Source organism: Columba livia, chromosome 2, assembly GCF_036013475.1.
Source record: "Columba livia isolate bColLiv1 breed racing homer chromosome 2, bColLiv1.pat.W.v2, whole genome shotgun sequence".
NCBI classification, from domain to species: domain Eukaryota; kingdom Metazoa; phylum Chordata; class Aves; order Columbiformes; family Columbidae; genus Columba; species Columba livia.
In genome coordinates this window covers 105,188,323-105,206,661 of record NC_088603.1, presented here as the reverse complement: position 1 = coordinate 105,206,661, position 18,339 = coordinate 105,188,323, and the positions used below count along the sequence as shown (strand labels likewise).

At 36.2% G+C, this 18,339-nt stretch overlaps 1 protein-coding gene across 9 annotated transcripts in view; it reads right to left on the bottom strand.

Annotated features, from left to right (window-relative positions):
* CDH19 (cadherin 19) overlaps window positions 1–18,339 on the bottom strand; it is a 110,804-nt gene that overhangs the window by 18,862 nt on the left and 73,603 nt on the right. For 7 of the 9 annotated variants that reach the window (XM_005498713.3, XM_065053063.1, XM_065053059.1 and 4 more), the window contains 5 exons: window positions 12,422–12,541; window positions 11,640–11,804; window positions 10,761–10,945; window positions 9,253–9,506; window positions 6,536–6,672 (listed from right to left, as the gene is read on the bottom strand). In XM_005498713.3, coding sequence (XP_005498770.2) covers window positions 6,536–6,672; window positions 9,253–9,506; window positions 10,761–10,945; window positions 11,640–11,804; window positions 12,422–12,541 — 861 coding nt within the window. Of the gene's footprint in view, window positions 1–6,535; window positions 6,673–9,252; window positions 9,507–10,760; window positions 10,946–11,639; window positions 11,805–12,421; window positions 12,542–13,268; window positions 13,398–18,339 lie in introns of all 9 variants that reach the window. The other 2 variants (XM_065053060.1, XM_065053061.1) reach the window with 1 other exon arrangement.

Here is an 18,339-nt window from a genome sequence, read left to right as displayed (position 1 = left end):
AACATTAGAAAATTTTACTTGAATTCTTCAGAAAAGAAAATAATTACTAAGATCTACAGATACATTTTATTCTAAATCTTTTTAGTAAGTTCAACTATACCTTATATATGATTTTTCATGTTCTTATAAGGTTAGGGAAAAAATTCTTATCTGAATTCCCAATCAAAAGAAAGAGAGCATTTTCATTCGTTATTGGGATTCTGTTTAAAAAAGTTGGTGGGAATTTGTTTTTCACCAGTCCATCACAATAACAGTATAATTTGAAATATATAAGGATATTTCAGATAAAATGTAAGATTTCTTCCCTGTTTCATTTGCCAGGTTGGAAACTGATTTAAACATAAAAATAAAATCTGATCTGGAAAAATCCAATGAGGTTTTGTTCATGCAGAACAATTTACTGTACGAGTCATGTACAAAGCTACATGGAAGTGGGATGTCTTGTTCTCTAAAGGTATCTGGTCAAGTACCTTTTCCAGTGCAACAAGAAATAATAAGAAAAGGAGGGAGCCATAGGCAAGAACATACAGGGACACAAACCTGAGGGACAAATGGTAAGGGGGGCAGTGATGAGAACCGAGAACTTGAGTGATGGGAACTTGGTCTGGCACACTAACTGACAGGGACACGTTAGAGTGTGAGAAAATGTATTCCTTATGTGATCAGGGACCTTGTCAATTAGGGAACCAAGGCAGAAAAAGAGGAAAACAGAAACAAAATATACTGAGGCACAGGCTTGACAAAATGTAGAGACAATGACAAGAAACAAACCTCATACTAATCAATGAGCTATTCAGAAAACACAGGGCAACACTTGCAGTTAGTTCAGCCTGGACTTGGAAATGAATAAGACTCTAAACCAGGGGCACCCCAAACCCAGAGGGGTGCAGAAATTGATGGATTTGTATGGACTCACAAGAAATGTGTAGGGGAAGGGAGAGCAAGGCTGACATAGAGGAACATGAAAGGGATGAGTCACGTGTAAAACAGAGGTTGTGGGTGTCCCTGGTCTACAGTGCCAGCTACTGGAGTGAGTGAGGGGCACAGGAGCTAAGCGTCCTTATCTTCCCCAAACTGGGTTTATGTGGGCTTATGCATGGATAATTTGCTTACAAAACTTAAGCTGGACGCAGTGGCAAGGAGGGAGTCCTCAGGTCTGGGCCAGAGTATTAGGTGGGCAGGGGTCCATGCTGGTATGCTCAGGGGGAACTTGTGAATGTGGGGTGTCTGAGAGATGAGTGTGTGAATGTTGTATGTTTGCCAGTGAGCATCAAGGTGGACCAGCTGCTGACTTAGAGACCCATGAAGTGGGTAAGAGGACCAGAGGTGCCAGACAGCCAGAAGGTCTGTGCAGGTACTAAAGGGATTAGTGAGTGTGTGTGTGTGCTTGTGAACCTGGTAAGTGTCCTTTGTGTGTGTGTGTGTGTGTGTGTGTGTGTGTGTGCCTGCACCGCCTCTGGTAGATGAAGACAAGGAATGGAGTTGGCTGGCTGTGTTCGTGGTTTACGTGAGTCCTGTATGTAGGTTCTGCTGAATGTAGCACCTTGTCTGTGACCGTCTGTGTGACTCCATCTGTGTCAGTGTCTTCTGTGCATATGTGTGTATCTCTGGGACACGTGTTCAGCTTTGCTCCAGGTTGAACCTGCAGCTGGGAAAGCAGCAGTCATGTCCTTCAACTAGGGCAGAGGTGCTGGGTTTGCAAGCACCAGGCTGGGCTCCAGTGGCTGGGCAGGAAGGTCCTGGGCTGGAGCGGCTGGAGGAGATGGCCACACTTTCTTACATCATTTAACATCATGGATACCACAACAATTGGTCACAATCCTTAAAAAAATCCTTAAAAATATCTTCCTCTTCTGTAATATTATGAAATTTTGAAGTTTTGTGAGAAAATTTCACCCAAACTCATATGCTTTCAAAATATTTCTGCCACTGCTACACATGGAGTAATTGATGTGAAGGCTGATACCCAACACTAACCAAGACAGGAAGCTGAGACTCTTGTAGAAAGAAGGGTTTGAATTTGGAACAACAGTGCTGCTCTATCCACTGTCCAAACACACATTTGCAAAGAAGCCTGATTTTGCTCAGGCATGTCTGAGGCATTACTGATGACAGTTTTCATAGATTGGGCTTACAGTTTTGTTCCAAACATTATTTGCACAACAGGTTTACTTCTAGGCATTTTGTACTCACAGAAGCTATTTCTATTGTACAAGTATACTTTATTATTGTGTCTTCAGATATAAAACCTATGTCAATATGACTTATTCCCACATGAAAAGGAAAACAAACTCTGCTAATATAAGGCACTTTTATTTCCGGATTTACTGCATTTACACACGGTTACATTGCTACAGCTATCTTGGACAAGGAAAAGCCAGACCTGACTACATTAGTTTCACAGTACAAAAGTTGGTTATAGACCATTTCTAAAAAAAATACTTGTTTATGTTATAAAAATGTTCATAAGTATGTTACCAGAAACCAAGACAAGGAAGATCTGCAGGTACTGAACACCTCCTGGGGGCCCTTCACCTGTCAGCACATTGAATCCTCACATTGCATAGCTCTGAGAATTGTCTGCCTTACTCACAATGTAACAATACTCTAGTAGGCTAGAAGTTTTACTGCAACAGAATCATTCACATTAACTTGGATGTGTTGTTCATTAAGGACCATAATGAAGGCATTTTTCAGGTGAATAAAATAATTTTAAGACATTCCGGAAATACTAAATGTCTATCAATATCCCAACCTGCTCTGTCCAAAGCAGAAGTATGTCACTCACAAGAATAATCATTGTTGTTAAAATATTCCTCATGGTGGGGACTGGTGCAACTGCTTCTGACCTGCTCAGAAGTCCTTAAGGCATTTTCGTAAATTAGTTAAATGGACCATTAAGAGAAAAACAAAACGTATTACTTTCTGCCTCACCTCAAATTATACGGGCTTGGCTGGTTCTTACATTGCTTTTTTATGTATAATTCACCAGTTGCTTGAAGCAAACATTTGTTTTCTTGGATCTTATGGAATCTGTGCTGATAGCTTTGAGTGTTTTGCCAAAGGAAATGGCAGCAAAAACAGCTACCACAGAGATAAAGGGCTAGATACTCGGCAGTTCCACATTGCTATTCCTCTTGTGAAATCATTAAAGACGTGCTAATTTCCCAACGCTTATGATCTGTCAGACTCATCTCAAAAATACTTCTTTGTGGGATGACATTTCTTTTGTTGAATTCCAACATCCATAATAACACAATAGGCAATGAAACAGTGCTCATTTTATCTTTTAAATATAACAAAAAAGTAGCACACATTCCTTTTAGAAATAATACTAAGAGTATAGGACTTAACTTCTTTTACTTAAATCAGAATTGGACGTGTACGGCAGAGATTTGGCTGGATTGGAATGGAAAGGAAAACTTCATAATGCTCATTAGGAGGCAGGGAATACCTTTGGTGGCTTCAGTTGTACACAAAGTGTAATGGGAAGGACCCAGCTATCTTGGCCTGCCCCTAGCTTGCTTGTTTGTAAGAATCGTGGATACTATATTGCCTTTAAGACCTACTATTTTCTTCCACATTTATATAGCAACTTCCAGCTTACAGCTGCCATTCACACCTGTTTTCTTCCACTAAATAACCCTTCTTTTTATTTTTTTTTTACTTTTATTTTTATTTTTATCTTTTTTTTTTTTTTTTTTAATAATCTTGTTTCTACTTCCTTAGTATATTTGGGTTGCTGCATTGTAGTTGTGGGGTTTTTTGTTTGTTGGTGGCTGTCTGTGTGTTTTTTGTTTTGCTGGGTTTGTATTATTATTTTGCCCTTTTTTTTTTTCCTCAGCATATGGTTAAATGAAAAGGAAGAGCATTTCTCATGTTGTTGGAAGATGACAGTATAGAAGTTTTTAATTTTTCTGAAATCAAGGGAATTTTTTCAGGGGAGGGAGCAACACATTACAAAGCCACTCTTGAAATAAGTAGCTGGTATATATTTAATTATTATTTTGGGTGAAGCAGAATGACTCCTTTGGTTGCAATAGAGGAAGATAGTAGGCAACACTTATTTTATCTTTTATCTCTTACATGGGACAATAATAGTCAGACTTTGAATACAGTTATTTTACTTATGTCCTACATTAGGCTAAAGATCTTTCAATAAGTAAAAAATTTCTTCCTCATAATCTCCATAAGAGAGATTAGAACTTGAAAAATAAGATATGAGAGAACAGGTTATCAAGTGCAACAAAAGTTTATATGACCAAAGTGGGTTGACACTAAAATAATGAACGTATTATGTTACCCATGACTGAAACCTTCAAAGAGCTGTAAGTTCTGTAGTCGTGTAGTAGCTCTGGAACCCACTGTGAAAAGACATTTGCAAAACCCAGTGGAAAAATTACTGTTGTCTCTTGAGGGTAAGCTTGCTTATAACTGGTAGTGTACTTTTCCAGTGGACATACAGAAAAATGAGGATTGAAGTAAAATCAAGCTAGTTGCTACCATTGAGAATTTTTGTTGGTCATCTATAGTTCAATAGAGAGAAAGCTGAAGCAGATATTCCTCTTCGGAATTAATTAATTGTCAGTCAATTATTCTCTGACTCAGTAAATCAGTATCAAGTGAAGTTGATAGCTTAAGGATTTCTTGCTCTCATGCATGGTTAGAATGTTGATGTTTATGTTTCAGCCTTCTACTAGGTGGAGGCTGATTACAACTAAGTAAAAACTGATCATAGGAAATTATTTCCCCTGAGCTAGAATCATTTTATGCATAAAGTGGAATGAGACTTAACAGCTTGTAGGTTATGACTGTTTGCACTTAAGGTCCAATGAATTAGTTCTACTTATGGGTATCTTTAAATAGGCTATCTCAATGGTATGAGGATAGGATGATCCACACCACAAGTCTGCAATAACAGAGGCAAGCTGCTCTTACTAATCTCTGATCCATGTCATTGCAATGGAGGCAAAATGCTTGTGTCCTGTATTAATGCCAGGACATCAGTAGGCTCCTGGAGAGGTTGCTATTGTAGTGCAGTTTCAATATATGTTTCAGCTGCAATGAATATCTTGTCTGGATGAAGTATAATGGCATTTTGATTTGGCTGCAGAGAAGCCACAATGTCATCCACCAAGTGTTTCATACACACATTGTGTGTTATGACTATATTTCAAGGCATAAAATGCTACTAGTTCATAATATACATCATTCCAGGTATGCCCAGACCAAGGTGACCTATCTTCAATGCTTTTGAATATAGTCTTATAGACAGTGACCTTATCATCATTAAAAAAATAAAGATCAAGAATATGAAGATAATGAGGGCTGAGTCTCTCCACAGTAACTTTCATTACTGTGAAAGACTCACTTTCTTTTGCTGCAGGAGACACTTATTAATTTGTAACATTTGGTTCTTTCCTATTTTATTGTTTAACTAAACAATAAGTCCAGACCAAATTCAGCCTGCTGTGTTTCCATAGTGCTATTCAAGACATGACAAAAATACGCGAGAGATCAATTTTACCAACACCTGCCACCTTCACATGAGAAGTAAAATACATTAATGCTTAAAAACTCTCAGAAAAGCTGAAAAGGAAGATAATGCTACCAGTTCCCAAACACCAAATAAAGATTTCAATGAAAACAGCTACTAGCTATCCTATATTAAACTTCTAGCAGTAATATTTTATATATGTGCAGGAAATGCTCCCTTTGGGGAACAGTGAAATTTATGAATATGTGTTTAAAGTAGTCTTAGCAATAAATAGCATTTAACTGAGATTCAGGATTAAAAAAACATGCTAAAGGTATCTGGCAAACCCTGTCTGATTTATTGATTGTACTCTAGTTTCATATGTTTTTTCTCCTTCTGGAGGATGGATGTGATCTTTTTCTAAATAATATCACAATAATCTTGTTAAACTGCCTTATAAATCAATAGCTGTTAATTTTCTAGGGTGTTGTTCCAGAATTAGGGTAATCAGATCACCAAAAGCACAAATGGAGACAATTTGCATTTGACTTTCAAACAAAACTGATGAGTGAAATCTATATAAAGGATGCTTCACAGATTTAATTGTCACTGAAGAGAAGTCTAACTGATATAGGCCTTACATTAACAATTAATTTGAGGCACAGGTTTCTGCCTGGTGTTAAATTAGACCCTGGCTAATTTCACACTAGTCAAAAATCCAGTGTGAAATTAACCGGGGTCTAATTTGACATAAGATCTTGCACTGCAGGAGCAATTCATATGCTTCAGTGTAATTTGAAAGCTTTACAATCTCGATCCTATTACAATTTCCTTTCTTTTTTTATAAGGTCATCTTTTATGAAAGAGCACAGGACCTTGGAGCTCAAATACATTCTGCTTCTATTCAACTAATCATTTTAATAATGCTTCTTAATGTAGCAAGCAACAGTAATATAACGAGAAAGGAGCATGTATTCTCCACTTAAAAGAAGGCATATTCAGAGGATAATTACAATTCCCAGTGTATGAAACACAGTGTTCCTTAAATTTCTTACTCACTTGTTTCTGTGGCTGTAACAGTTAAGTTGTGCCAAGAAGCTATCTCTCGGTCCAGAGGTTTAGTTGTAATGATTGTCCCATTGTGTTCATTGATGCTGAACAATCTCTTTAAATGCATGCCGTGAACAATAGAGTACCTGCACCAAAAAAAAGTAGAGAGATTCCTTAATATTGAAATGTTCCATCAAAAGCAAGGGCATATAAAGCTATTGTCAGCTGAGAAAACAGAGTTGGGTACATGCATATAAATGCATGCTCCAGCAACACAGGAGTCATGAAAAATGTACACATATAAACATTTAAAATTCACTGCTGCCAAAATCAAGGCTCTTCTTTTTATAAAACTAAACATGTCTCAGATCTATATTAATGTGAACTGAATCCAAAATGCATTATTCATTCTTACTTCTAAGTCAGGCTCACAGCAGGTGAATGACTTCGTTGAAAAGAAACAGAAAGAGTGCCACTTGTGAAGTGAATAACACTAACAGCTAACTGGAGGTATAATGGCAAATCTATTTTATCATTGCTGACATGCTCTGATACCAAGGGAACAGGCATTATAAAGAACGACTGACAACTATCTGTAATGAGGTGTCACTTAGGTAAGGTACAAAATCCTAATGCAGGAGACAATTGCAAACAAGTCCAGCTCCTGAGTCTTCACTGAAAGGGCTTGGGATACCATATCCGTATGCAGACGTGCACATGCACACCTACATACATACCTGCCATTCAAATTGTTAAACTCTAACCACTGGTCACAGGCCAGGGGTGGACTGAAAAAGACACTAAAGATATTGGTTCAAATGGAAAGGATATTTACACGTATTTTTCACAACATATAAAAAACCCCATATGTCACAGTTCCTAGTAGAGTCTATTTCACTGAAATGAAACCTGCTTGAAGAGTTGAAAGGTTAATATCATTCCAGTTTGGAATTCCAAAATTCAATTATTCCCTCTTTTATTGTACCTTTAATTGTGCTTGACAAAGTCTTTCTGTCTCCTGTTGGCACTTAGGACTCCAGCTCAGATTATGTACCAGTGGTTGGATGACTCTATGACTTGTTATTTGTTTTGTCTATTTTGAAAATCACTTAGAGCATAATTCAAGGAACCAGTACCACTTTGCAGACATATTCACTTTGTAGCAAGTACCATCAAAATATTTCAAACTAAGAAGTCATAGATGTGCACTATGTTTAAATGTCTCACAGGAGAAGCTGCAGTCATCTAAATAAACCACAAAACAGCCCTTTTTTCTAGGGAAAAAAAAATTACACGTATATATATTTATCTAATCTTATTTAAAGAAATCACAGTAAAATCATAGTAAATTGACTAAACCATTGAAGTCGTAAGTATAGGTAGCACTCTCTCTATGTATACTTCTATTAGGATTCTGCTAAGTTAACACCAAAAGTTATTTTGTGTCTCATCCATTTGTCCCTGTATCCTAGATTATCTAAATTGCACAGTACACAGTGACATCAAGTAACTTAAGAAGATATTTTAATCATAAACTCCCTGTTAAAGATTAATTACTTGTTTTCTTCCTTAAGAAACAGCAAAAGTATTTTGCAAAATTAAAAGCCTGGGGACTGTTTATATGATATCTCTAGGAAGCACCTGTGGTAGATGTAGGGAATTGGTAAATTTTTGGTCCTGCTGAGCTGAGCAAATGCCAGTGAAGCCATTCTGTGTCTCCCATTCTGTCTCCCTCTGAGCAATGAGTCCATCTCTCCATATCTTAAGTTATTTGGAATGGACTGGACCACCTCCAGGCACTTACAGGTTTGGCTGAGGTACCCTAGCTCTACTGTTATGCGCAGTCTCTTCCAGGCTACTGTTTAAAATATTAGCCCATCTCAAAGTGATTGCAAAGGTGTACAAACAGAGCTCATATATTGAGATTTAGGGCTAAGGGTCAGTTGATAAGACAGAAATGTTATATTTACTGCTCAGCAGTGCTTAGAGACCATCGTGGCCTTTTCTACTTCTCACACCGCCCCATCAGCAAGTAGGCTGGAAGTGCACAAGAAGCTGAGAGGGGACACAGCTGGGATAGGTGAGTCCAAGTGATCAGAGAGATACTTCATACCATATGACATCATGTTCAACAATAAAAATGGGAGGGAGTGGAGGCTGACCATGGCTACTGTTGCTTTGGGACTGACTGGGTATTGGCCAGATGGTGGTAAGCAATTAGGATTTTTTGCCTTTTTTTTTAATCACTTGTTTTTCTTATTTTTGTTGTTGTTTGGTTGGGTTTTTTTGTTGTTAGTGGTGGTGGTTTGTTTTGTTTAGTTTCTTTCTCCTTCCTTCCTTCCTTCCTTCCTTCCTTCCTTCCTTCCTTCCTTCCTTCCTTCCTTCCTTTCTTCCTTCCTTCCTTCCTTCCTTCCTTCCTTCTCCCTTTGTTTTTTTATTTTTTTCTTTTTAAATTTCATTATTAAACTGTCTTTATCTCAACCCATAAGCTTTCACACTTTTATCTTTCTGATTCTCTTCTGCATCCCACTGGCTGGGGGAATGAGTGAGTGGCTGTGTGGGACTTATCTGCCAAGTGGGATTAAACCATGGCACCTAGAATAACATAGGCTATCACAAGAAAGCATGGTAACTGTAATCATACGCCAAGGTAAGGAACAGAAATAGCCTTTGGAAATCCCAACTACGTTTATATTTGAGATCTGTGCACATTTTAAGTTAGGTACCTGACTGGGCAGTCATCAGCGTCTGGATCTCTAGCAGTTATAATTCCCACCAGTGAACCACTCACAGCTCCTTCAGCAATCTCCATCACATAGTTCTCCGAGGTGAAAACTGGAGGTTCATCAGCATCTTCCACATTGATTTTGACAACAGTTTTGTCTTCAAAGGGTTCTTCTTTCAGAAAACGGTCATCAATGTACCTGTTTATAACTTTTGCTCGAATACTGTACCTCCTCTTGCTCTCGTAATCCACTCTCTGTTAAGAAAGAAAGACAGATGTTGAATATTTATTTCTTCCCACTTGAATCAAACACAGTGCAATAAGTGGTGTGAGATCAAAGACAAAACAGTGCTACTATTTTTTTTGGAAATGTTTTAAAAGTATCTACTTACAAGATTCCTTTTTTAACATTAAAAACACTTTTAACTATGCTATGTGTTTTTTGCATTCACATGTAGGCTGGCTTTAATGTTACGGTTAACACTGTACAAAAAATTCTTCCTGTAGAATGTCAGCCCTAAGGAAAATAACTACTTCTGTTTGTACCTGTATTTCTAGCATAGGTGTAAAGTTAGTGAGCACTGTTCTTGACTCTTACATAAACAATGTGAATCAGTTAATCTGTAGGGGTTAGGCTGAGCATGTTAAAATTTGGTCCCTAAAGGAAATAAATTCCAGAAGGTAACAATGTGTGTTTAATAAACTCACAGCTATAATACGATTTTAGACATCCATTATCTTCTTTAATAAAAAAAAAAAAAAGAAAGAAATACTAAATAATTACCTTCCTGAATTGTAATAAATCTAAATAGAAAAACAAAACAAAACAAACAAACAGAAACCAACAAAAATGACAACTAAAACCAAACACACCCCCTAAATCTTATAGGATTCAGTTCTTTAGGCTCTTGGATTTCACTAGAGTATAAAATTCTATCATTACTTCAGATGATGACCCAGATGGTCCAGAAATCTTCCTCTTCCCATGTGATTCCAAAATAAATCACACAATATCAAAGCTTCTTAAATATCTGAATTCACAAACTGGTATCTTTTTGAGTGTCTTTTCAAAGGTCTGTCAAAACAAAATCTCCACTGTTTATCTAATACTGTAATATATTCTGCCTTTAGTTAAGTTTAACAGCACGTATTAGAAGGAGGGAAGGAAATATTGTGTACAATTTATTGATAAAGGTTTTACTGATGATGCACAAAAGAGGGAAAGCATTTTCTCACAATGGGATACGCTGTGTTGCACAGCTAGCTATAACATTAAGATACTTCAACTGCAGTATTGTATTCAGCAGTAATAGGAACAAGGAATAAAAAGTAAACAGCAGGAAAAGGATGTTTCATTTTACCCTCCTAATATTCCAATCAAATCACAAATCCTGAAGAAAGAGAAGATAATAGAATCCAAAGCAATAGACATTTGTGAAACATCCAGCTTGCTTGAAGATCTTCTTTCCAATATTCAGAGATTTTTTTAGAAGGTCTCTGAGGTCTTACCTTTTTTAACAAGATAATTCCTTCTTGAGTTTCATTGTTAGTAATTATATCAAAAACATCTGAGTCATGCCCTTCAATGGAATAGTTCATGGCTGCATTCTCCCCTATGTCACTGTCTTCTGCGTAGACTTTGCCTACAGTAGTGCCCACAGGAGCGTCTTCAGAGACGTTCATGTAGTAGAGTCCTAAAGAAACAAATACTGGCATAGTGAGCTGCCATGGTTAATAGCTGTTGTAGATATGACAGCCTGAGGGTCTCAGAGATTAGGGGAAAGCCCTCAGCTTTTATTAGAGCAATGGATCTAATTCAGCAAGGAATACATCTTGGGGGCAGGGGATGACAACCTTTCCACTTGTGAGTCCTCCTCTCTCAGCTAAGGAGACCCAACAACATTGATAAAGAGTGGAGGGCAGCACTTTCAAACCTCATTTCACTAGTTCTTCCTGACAAACCAGTTAGCAGCTCCCATGTCTGGGAGAAACTCTCTGGACAGAGTAAGTCACATCATTTACCACAAAGTTTACCCTATCTGTCAGCAAAGAATTAAGGGAGAAAATGATTCTAAATATCTTTTTGCCCAGATTTTAGGCTTGAGTAGGGAAAACTATGTGGAAAACAGTTCAGTAACTCATTTGTCTTCAAAGCCTAGTGATAAAAACAGTAGGCCTGAGGCCTTTTGTAATGATAGATTCTATTTTCCACTTTGTATTTGAGTGTTTTTATGGGATCCTTTTTTTGTTCTGTTTTATTTTTTTAAATCACTATGCTGAAGTGAAAGCACAGACCTGTTCTGAAAAGACCCATCTGTGAACTTAATAGAGATACAGTAGATCTAAATTTGCTCAGGACTTCAGATAGTGTAAGTAGCCTATACTCACGCTGTTGAAATTTAGGTGGATTGTCATTGACATCTGAGAGGTTGATGGTAACTGTGGCAGTTGCTGAAAATGCTCCTGCTTGCCCAACCATATCTTTGGCTTGGATGATGACCAAATACTGATCTTTTGTTTCTCTATCCATTTCAGAAGCCATTCTGATGACCCCTAAAAATGAAACGTATAATATGATATCATCTAACAGTCCCATTTTTTCCCCCACATCTGACTATATAATATGGGCATAAAACACATTGCTGAACACAATTATGAATTTACATTCTAGACCACACACAGCACAACTGTCCTAATACTGGGAATTAGTACTCCTGGCAACATCTACACTGTATGACAGATCCATTCTCCAATCTTAGAGTTATACACCATATATCTCCTCTACCATATATAACCATTTGTCTTCCTCAGAAACTGAGATTTTGTAGTGGTGTCATTATCTGTGATTTCTCCAACATAACAAGTGATAGAACGCTTAACTGAGAAGCGTTCCTAGGTCCATTTGTTGAATAGGACACTCAGAATCCAATTATTTTCTTTAGCAAGATAATTTGTTAAGTAAATTGTTGATTTTCTAGAGAGAAAGAATTTCAGCTTCTTATGGGAAAGAAATAATTTAATTTTTTTTAGATCTAGGAACTATGCAAAGATGTATAAGTGTAAGGTGATATCAGTTGATCTTTGTGTTGAAATGAAGAAAAACATTTCTGCTTGAATCCATTTTATGTTAGTTTATGAATGTTTTCAAGTTACAAGATCATTTGCAGTACCTGTCTTTGGCTCCACAGAGAAATAGGGCTGTCCTTGAATTAGACTGTAAAGCAGACGGGCACTATTTCCGTAAGAAGGATCATCACCATCTGTAGCTGTTACCTGTGTAACCGAAGTACCTCAAGAAAAAAATATATACTGTTTATTTTCTTCTTGTATTAATTATTTTTTAATTACAAAACAGAAACTCTTTAAAAGACTTTTAGCACACCAGTAATATTAGCAAACAGTCCTAGAAATTTACAGAAACAAAAGGCATCTTCTAAAATTTACTATTAGAAAGGGAAAATATTTCCTTAGCAACTGTTTTTGTTGCATTCAAATTTTCAATTAAAAAACCAACCAAACAAACCACTTTAAAGCACTATATTTATGTTGCTTAGAATACTATATATCTCATGCCTTTTCCCTAATTTCTGATATCTGAATGAAGTATAGCAAATTGTTTCTTCTCCCCTCTTAAATTTTTCAAAGTATTTTATGGAAGTTTCCCATGGAAATAAGAAAATGCAACCACTTTATCACCAGTAGGCTCACTGGAGATAAATAAATTACTTGTTAGCAAGCATAGCAGCCAAGAAGTATAACAAGGCTCTGATAACATTTTTTGTCCTTGAGTCTTTAATGAGCCTGTCCCAATACAAGAGTCACAGCTGAATTCCCACTGCAAAGCCACAGCAGAATCAATCTGTACAGCTTGATTTAGTCTCTAGTTGGTAGCTGGTTATATCCTAAATACAAGTTTGACAGCAATCTCATGGTACCGTCAGTGATGATGTCCTTTAAAATAAAATATCCACAGCATCATTTTATAAGGTAATTATTATTTTTATCATTTTTCCTCACCTAGGTTCTGTATAAGAATACAAATTTCACTTCTTGTGAGGAACAGCAGGAAATCAAGCTACTTTCTAAAACTTTCTGGCATATGTTCGCACGGTTGCACCTGCTTACCAATATAGCTGTATTGTTACGCTGGAGGAGAAAAGAAGAAGAAACGATGGAGTGCAAAGAGTTAGACCAGAAATACCTTTTTTATGGAAAAATTAAAGTTGATACTTATCCCAGATAAAACAAATATATTAATTTCTGAGTTTTCTAGCTTTTTTTTTTTTTTTAATAGAAATGAAGAAGATTTTCTCATGTAGGGATACACTGATTGAAATATTTGGATTCTTTTTCTTTTTCCATTTTTCTCAATTTATTCAGTAGCACTCCAAATGATTCTATAAGACATGTTGTTTTCTCTCTGAGTACACTAAAATGTTATTTAGCACACTAAAATGTTATTCATTGCCACTGACTTTTGGAGTTATATAACCTTCAAACTGTACCTACGTTACCAGTCTTCTGCCATGTATGTATTAGGTGTGTATGTAGATGTATGCTTAGATATACCTCTCTCTATTGCTCTGAAGAAATGTTAAGGATAAAATGACAGATTAATATCTAATAGGGGCACATATATTCTTCAGAAATAACAGTATTCTTTAGAAGATTGAAGGGGAAAATAAATCCTTAGCTACACAACTGTTAACTTCATACCAGCTGTGGTCTATGGAAACAATTCTAACTAATCATTCATTCTCTAAGACAATTAAGCATGACCAGAATACAGTTGGTTTGAAAAAAAAAATATATTAAAAAAAAAAAAAAATTGAGTGCTAGATGGGAAGGGATCAAGTACTACAAACAATCCAATAGGTACAGTCTGTTATAAATGCTGTTTCTACTAAAGAAACCCAACTACCCACAACCATGTTTAGAAAAGGACTTGTTTACAGCACCACAGTTAATAAATCAGGAATAAAATCCAACAAATATAGGACTACAAATTTACCATTACAGCTTTCTGCATCTCATTCATTTAAAGGTAGATTTATTTTCTGAATGGTTTCTAACCATTAGAAAGAAATGTTGAATCTAAACCAGCATATACTGCTTGTCTAAGTTCTAGTCTACTTTTCTGCTTGCCTGTTGACTCTTCCAGAGTATAGCAGAAGGCAGAATCATGGAATTTGCTCAGTTGGGCTCATGAAATGCAGCTGGTGAATGTAACAGAAAGGTGAGCAGGCAAGGGACATCTAGTAAAGACAGAGACGACCTGGAGGGAAGCAATAACAGATCTCCTACACTCTCAAAAGGAAGACCATTTTTAATCTGGCAGGACACCATGCGAAGAGAGGACTATGGCTTCTCCTTTTTTTTTTTTTTTTTAGGACAAAGACTTCATGATCACAATATGAACCTCTATATCAAATATGAACTATAGAATCATAGAATTGGTTTGGTTGAAAAAGATCTTTGAGATCATCAAGTCCAACTGTTAACCTAGCATTGTCAAGTCCACCTCTAAGCCATGTCCCTAAGAAGCTCATCTATGTGTCTTTTGAACATCTCCAGGGATAACGAATCAACCACTTCCCTGGCCAGCCTGATTCAATGCCTGACAACCCTTTCAGTGAAGTTTTTCCTAATATCCAATCTAAACTTCTCCTGGTGAAACCTGAGGCCATTTCCTACTCAGCAAGAAGAAAAAAAATGTTTTCCTGGGTTTCAAACACCTCTTCATTTTTTTAATTTTTTCTCTGCTATGAAACCTATCTTTCTTTATACATTTAATCTGCAGTAAATAAATCAAGCCATTTACTGAATGGAATCATGTTTACCTAGACATTTGTATTTGAGTGATAAAAATTACAATGCTAATAGCACATACTCAAAAACCCCAAAAAGCCATTTTTTGTAACTCCATGTTTGGTAGAAGAATAATTGATCAGATACAAATAATATATTTTTTAAAAATCCATTAACACAGAACTTTCCCCCAAAAACAAACAAACCAACCCAAAAGTCCACCTTCTTGACACAGCAACCATGACATGATATAATTGACAATCCAACCAAGATATAGTTTTACAACATTTATGTGAAAATGGATATCATGGCAGAGGCAAATTAACTGAATATGTCTGTGGGTTTTCAAACATCCATTTTTGAATATGGGAGTCTGTGTGATGTTGATACAAAGTTTAGTTCCAAATACAAGTTTTATGTATACACTAGTGTTTTAAGTGGGACAGTAAACATGCTTAGACTTTTTTTTGCTTTTTTTTTTAGCTTTATTTAAGGAAAACCACATTTTGCTGATTGCTGTATAAGATTTTTGTATTCCTGCAGCCTTGGTTTTACCCTTCCTGGGCAAAACACAGTAGTGCCACTTGTGTATTGCATCCCACTAGGTAAAATGTAGGACCCTCATATGGCAAATAGTTATTCATTTTTTTAACTAGAATTTGAAATCTTAAAAAAAACCCACCAACATTGTGTGCTGATATATTATGGTATCTTTCACTTAACCATTCCATCAGATATGCTGCATTTGTACAAATTTAACAGCTATATAGAAGACAGCGTAATTTTTTTTTTTCAAATGCCTTAGTGAAAACCACAGTCCTGTGTTCTCTGAAGAGAGTCCATTTGCTGACACACTTTTCATTTACAGTGACACTTGTATATAAAATCCTAATATAATTTAGTACTGAAGATAAGAGCTAAGACACAAGTAAAATGTATTCTAATTTGTTGTCACATTAGTATATTTATATTTGTACCTAACATCAGGAAAATTATGTGCCTATTTTCTGTTTTTTCAGTGATTCTCTGAGGCAAGTGGCTAGCTGTGAGTTATTCTCTCTTTGCTTTCTTAGTTGTAGATAAAATGTTCACTAATAGTGGACTGCTTTCCCAAGTACTGACCAAGATTCCTGAGCATGTTTTCTATGAGGAAATTATGAGGATATCCCAGGTCTAGCACCAGTGAGCTGAACTGCCGCTAGAGAGCTCTGGCATAGAGCAAGGCCAGTTTCTGTATTGCACTGTATTATCTAAACTAATTCTGGTATATATCCATCACTATACAAAAGTATATTCTATTTTACTGTGAGGAAAGAACTGATCTAATGAACCATTGCAATAGCAATGCTACAAATTTTGGTTGGTTACTCTTTCCATCTATTGGGAGGTTAGAAGTTTCACCTCAGAAGTTCAGTCTGTACCCTTTGAGAAGCAGGATGAGCTCAGAGAAGTCCTCATGGTATGGCTCAGCTGTTTCATGTATTGGAGCTGACCACTATTAAGGTGTATGATATTATCTACCACTCCACTTGCATTCTATTTGCCAGACACAAATTAGTATGCCAGTAGTGTAGTAGTGTCTACACGGAAAAAGTAGGTGAAAGAATGATCTCTGAAATAGCTATGTTTTAGTGATAGAGAGGTCAAAGTTAGAAGAAGCAGTGTAAAGAATATTTCAAGATCCATAGGACTGAATTAGATTCACATACACTGGACGATTACAAATCTGTGATTTTAATTTTTCAGGTAGTCTGTGTCTAAGAGGGGAGGTACTAGGCATCTTATTTTATGTTTTACCCATCCTGATAAATGTGAGGCACTGTAACTTCTGATTTTTTTTTTTTTTCATTTTATCTATTTTTACATTTTATTGGAAACTTTAATAATCTTACAGAAATATCACAAAATAAATTGAGCATTTTACAGTTTAATTAATCTTATGCTGAAATGACATGGTATTTTAGGAATTTAAATATATAATGGATGACACAGGAGATTGGATAAAGACTGCTGAGCCTTCCATTATTAGGATGTCAGTTTATAGCCAGCTGAAGCCAATATAGATTGAAAGTTCCCATCTGTCAACTGCTTGTTGATGATTCCAGGTGAGAAACATAAGAATATGGGAAATAGTACTACTGTTGGTTTTGGCCATAAGTACTGCTCTGCCTACTTTTTTCTCGCTGTATTATCATTATTAAGACAGGAGCTCATCATTAAGACAGGAAGATAAAATAGAAGGAATCCATAAGTGAATTTTTGTATATACTTCTGTGAATTGTTACAGATGTGTGAATGCAAACTAAGCTATATTAATTTATCAGTTACTTTAAAACTATTTTCACAAAAGATCAAATTCCTCATAAAAAAATGCTTTAGCTCAGGAATTATTTCTGTGAGCACATCAAATAAATGCAAAGTCCTTGACAAGGCACCTGTCTTTTCATCTCCAAACCTGAGTCAATGAGTAAGATGTAAAGGCCAGAAGTACGCTGTGAACAATAAGCATATCATGTTAGAAAAAGTTATTTGATCAAAAGCTCAGCTGCAGAAGACTCAGAACAAATAAGTCTGTCTGCATGGAACAAAGTGGCAAGGATGAAACAATCATACACCTAAAAGTTATTTCCCTGGTAGAAGATGGATGCCTTTTGTAGCTACTGCTGGTTGTGATGGTGAGCTACTCCTTCCTGGCAGAAATTAGGTTACTAACCCCACATTTGATTAAATCCAAGGCATGAATAGCCTTTTATTGCAATTACTATCCAGGCTGGTAGAAGATGGTAAAATTTACAGCTCCATCTGAAAGTTTTACAGAATCTACTCTAAAAGTTGACCAAGTAATACTGAATTGAACATGTTTTTTTTATTACCTTTTATGATCACTGACGCTATTAAGTTAATTACCTCATTAATTCATACAGTTTTAGGTAGCACAATATTTGAATTTCTTTTAAATATTATTTGCAAGAGTAATATACAAAAGAGATGGAGGTAGGAATTTAAAAGATTATTGGGATCCTTTCTGTAAGATTTAAAGAAGTCAGTGATTTAATGTACTTGTTTATGTCAGCTGCATTCACATTTTGGGCTTTTTTAAGGATTTAAATATATGTGTACACAAATGCGTATGTCCACGTATATGCATACATACACTCATATTTGTCAAATGTTATCTTTGTTTCATATTTGTTTAATTAGGTTTCCAGATACATGACAGATCCGAGTACAAGCATTGGCTTCATACCATTCCTGCTCAGAACCCATTACTTACAGGAAG